General features: G+C 33.6%; 1 protein-coding gene across 1 annotated transcript; it reads left to right on the top strand.

Moving 5' to 3' along the window:
• The first annotated feature begins 1,396 nt into the window (after positions 1-1,396).
• On the top strand, positions 1,397-3,478 carry LOC147387866 (membrane protein PM19L-like). Its single transcript, XM_086421146.1, has 4 exons — positions 1,397-1,563; positions 2,136-2,355; positions 2,961-3,006; positions 3,127-3,478. Exons 1-4 carry the CDS (start codon positions 1,434-1,436, stop codon positions 3,199-3,201), a joined length of 471 nt encoding a protein of 156 aa, XP_086277272.1. The 5' UTR covers positions 1,397-1,433; the 3' UTR covers positions 3,202-3,478.
• The last annotated feature ends 518 nt before the right edge of the window (positions 3,479-3,996 follow it).

Below are 3,996 nucleotides of genomic sequence, written 5' to 3'. Positions count from 1 at the left end.
CAATTTTTTTAGGTATTTTTTCTAGCATTGGCTTCTATTGTTCTAAGCTCGTTTTCAATCTAAGATAATAAAAAATAGAAAAGAAGATGAAATGGTCATTTTGTTGCAAAGAAGGGAAGACGGGTAGGTAATAGTGGTTTGTTTGCTAATAGGGAAGATGAAGACGATAATAAAAACATGAATTCGAGTATTCAAAGAGTATATGAGTAGGTGTACGTAATAGGTAAGGTGCATATTGATATAGGGTAGAACACATAAATTTAGAATTTATGTTAAAAATCTAGTTTTAGGGTGAAATCCCAAGAACTAGGAGTTATGAAGAATCTCTATGTCGAGCAAAGCAGACTAGAAACTTCAATCTAGGTTTAAGATTGATGGAAATCAATTGTAAACATTAAAATTAAGAATCCATATCGGGCTCTTATACTAAAAAAACAAAAAAAAAGAGAAAAGAAGTCTCTTCTTTTTTCTTTTATTAATCAATCTTAAAAAAAATAAAAAAAATTACTAAATTTGTTTATTGGAACTCCTTATATAGATAACTTTTTCATAACAACTTAAAAATCTTCTAAAATATTAAAAAGTAATTTCTTACTCTATTTATAACATACTTTTAATTATAATTTAAAAAATAAAAATAAATTTTAGGAAAAAAATAGAAACAAAGGACAAATTAGAAATTTCTTAAAGTTGAAATAAAAATTAACTAGAAAAAGAATTTAAAAAAAAAAAATTGAAATAGAAACTCAATAAAAGAAAGAGTCCTAAAAGAAGTTGGACTACGTCTTGAGGGCCGGTCAAATATTGAGTTGAGTCGATCAAATTAATTTGACTCAGTCAATGTTGCTGATTTCTTTTTTCGACACATCTTAACTCGATCATAGGTATTGAAAAAAGTATCAACGAGCCTGTCTACATCAATATAGTAAGTTGTTATAACTTGTTAAGGTGCGCTCATAATAAAAGTGCACTTATGTCAAATGGTGTGTGCAATAAGAACTACCCATTTTATACAACTTGGCATAATTCCTAATCATATCACCGAATCTCCGAGTCCGTAGTATCGATTTCTGAGTTAATTCAAATGAGTTTTAATACTAAGTCAACTCGAAATACAATTGCGTCGAGTCAAGTCGACTCAGTAGGTTTTAAAACATGTATACAGAATATTGCTTTTTTGTGTTTTTAGGAGAGAAAACAAACTAAAGAAAGAAAAAAGTATGTGAGAATGAAGAATATATCACAGAAAGGAAATAGAAGTAAGCATCCGTCGTCTGATCCTTGCCTTGAGTTTCAAGGATCAAATCAAACCTTTACAACCCTCCAAGAAAAGAACCAAACCCAATTATTCCGTCATACATGTCTTTGTATAAAAGAACCCATGCCTTCTTAATTCATATCTCTTCATCTTCTCAACCCATATATTATTTCTAATGGCTAATAATATGCAGTTTAAGCCCATTGCAACTGGCCTTCTGCTCCTTAACTTCTGCATGTATGTCATCGTAGCATCGATTGGAGGGTGGGCAATCAACAGAGCGATCGATCATGGTTTCATCATTGGTAAGTAACAATTAACTGTCATCATTAATGTTTAATTATTATATTTATGTGATATGAACTAATTGAATCATCATCGTTATGGTTTAAAGTTTCATACACCAAGATCAGTACAAAACATTTGATGTTTCGGTCATGACTCTCAGTTTGTCTCCCGATTAAAACATTATTCAAGATGAGATTCTAAACCTTTAATCATCATTATTATCAAGTTTTATTCCAAACATTTGAGAATGGCCCATTGAATTTTGTATACATTCATATCTTCTTCTTTATATTAATTTATTACCTCAATTCATGTCATTTTTTATCCTCCCGTTTAGAAGCTTTGGATCTTTTACTAATCTTCAATGCACATGACCAAATGATTTAAATTGACTTTCCTTTAATTTATCATCTATCTGGACTACAACTATAATTTCACGATGGACACGTAGTTCAATGGGTCTCACCTATGAGATCCGGAAAATAAAAAAAATCCCATTCTACGATTATCTTATGATTTTGCTAATTAAGTAAATATAAGCATCACTATTATTATCTAGACCATACTAATGTTGTTCAAAGAGTTGCAGGTCCAGATCTTGATCTTCCAGCTCATTTTTCACCCATCTACTTTCCAATGGGTAACGCTGCCACTGGATTCTTCGTCATATTTGCATTGATCGCCTCAGTCGTAGGTGCTGCATCGACACTTGCTGGGATCCAACACGTTCGGTTCTGGCATGCAGATAGCTTGCCTTCTGCAGCATCAGCCGCCATAATTGCCTGGACTCTTACTCTCCTTGCTATGGGGTAAGCTGCCAGTCAACATATACATTACTCTTCTTCTGTTTCTTTAAGCCCATGTCCTCCCTTCTTTAACATCAAATAATCCATAAAATAAATGATCCAACTCAGTTGATCACACAATCCTTAGTGTTATTGAGGCCATTTAGTATTAGTAGCTCACGCAATGAGTCCTAGTTACTGCCACGACCCTGTTAGTGCGTTACTGACTGGATGTAGAAAGGGCTGCAGAGACAGCGTGAGGTTGAACTGGAGCCGTCACATTACGGGGCTAAGATAGTAGAATGTTTAGAGTCTGAACTATATAAGGACAAACCAGACCCTACATGGTAGGACTGGTTTTAAAATCGTGTGAGGTTTGGCCCAAAGCAGATAATATCATATTGTTGTGGGCTTAAAGCATTACTAGTAACATGAATCTTCCACTCAACATGAGCTCCAAATTTGGAATCCCACCTTCCACACCCACTTCAATCATAAAATAGTTCGATTTCTAGTCTTTTATGACACCCCCTTCCATCATAGTGTCACTTCTTGGCGCTTATATGAATAAGTTGCTAAACAGTTTGTTACGGCATTTTCCTTCACTAATTTGTTATTTATATTTGTAGCATGGCTTGTAAAGAGATCGACCTCCGCATCAGGAATGCACGTCTGGTAAGGATGACACAAACTTTCTTCTTGCTTAACCATGCTAATGATTTCTTTCGTCTTCACTCTAATGTTTATTTATGACATCCGAGTTACTATAGTTGAATGTACTTGTTTGTTTTGCAGCGAACGATGGAGGCATTCTTAATTATTCTATCGGTTACACAACTCGTTTACATTCTCGCCATTCACAAGAGATAAAACAAGAGAGATTCTTGGCTGGTGTTCATATTTTTCTTGAGTTTATTCCATTGTGTATTCTCTTCTCATTTATGATTTATGATGTACAAGACAGCAGTCCTATATATGGAGTCTGATTGGTGTGGTTTGTGGTTGGATATATTACAAGTAGAAGATTGATGTGTGTAAGATGTTTCATAAGTTAATTCAAATTGTTTTAATGTCCCTCTCTTTAAACAAATTTGATTGTGTAAACCATATTTTAATTACTTGAACTAAAATAAAATTAACTATTAAATAGGTGCAATAATTAGAATTGAGACAGAATAGGCAGAGAGTAATTTTAGTAATGCCAACATGGGTAAAATGGTGAGTAAAAATCGATGGTCAAGAAATACCCCAAAATGACCATTTTCATAATCTTAATTCTATTATACATTAGGATGCAGAGATTGTGACCAACATATCCCAATCAAAAGAGAAAGAAAGTATCATAAGACCAACTATGATGTATTAAGCTGAAATGTTGGCCGATCAAGAAACATATTAATTGATTGTACTTGTATAGTTGAAGAACTTGAACATGAATGATTTTAAGGAGAAATTCAGAGGTTTTTGTTTAGAAGTTGAAGAAAATGATATTTACGTCATTTCCAATTAATACATGAGAAGGCCGGTCAAGAGGCAATGCCATCAACAAAAAATTGAAGGAGGGTGCATGGGGGCCAAAAATTGGAGGTGAGGGTGTGGGGGCAAATGGTGCATGTAATTAGTTAAAAATATAGGAGTGTCTCAAAGTTCTGTGAGGACAATTGC

The sequence above is a fragment of the Akebia trifoliata genome, chromosome 13, assembly GCF_017979445.1.
Source record: "Akebia trifoliata isolate Shusen 1 chromosome 13, ASM1797944v1, whole genome shotgun sequence".
Classification (NCBI taxonomy): Eukaryota; Viridiplantae; Streptophyta; class Magnoliopsida; order Ranunculales; family Lardizabalaceae; genus Akebia; species Akebia trifoliata.
Note: the sequence above shows the minus strand (reverse complement) of the source record. Positions and strands in the feature narration are given on the sequence as shown.

Bases quoted from the DNA above. Each gene is read 5' to 3' on its own strand.
- LOC147387866 (XM_086421146.1), top strand. From the start codon at position 1,434: ATGGCTAATAATATGCAGTTTAAGCCCATTGCAACTGGCCTTCTGCTC. The intron at 1,564-2,135 runs GTAAGTAACAAT...AAAGAGTTGCAG, and splicing joins CGATCATGGTTTCATCATTG to GTCCAGATCTTGATCTTCCA. The intron at 2,356-2,960 runs GTAAGCTGCCAG...TTATATTTGTAG, and splicing joins CTTACTCTCCTTGCTATGGG to CATGGCTTGTAAAGAGATCG.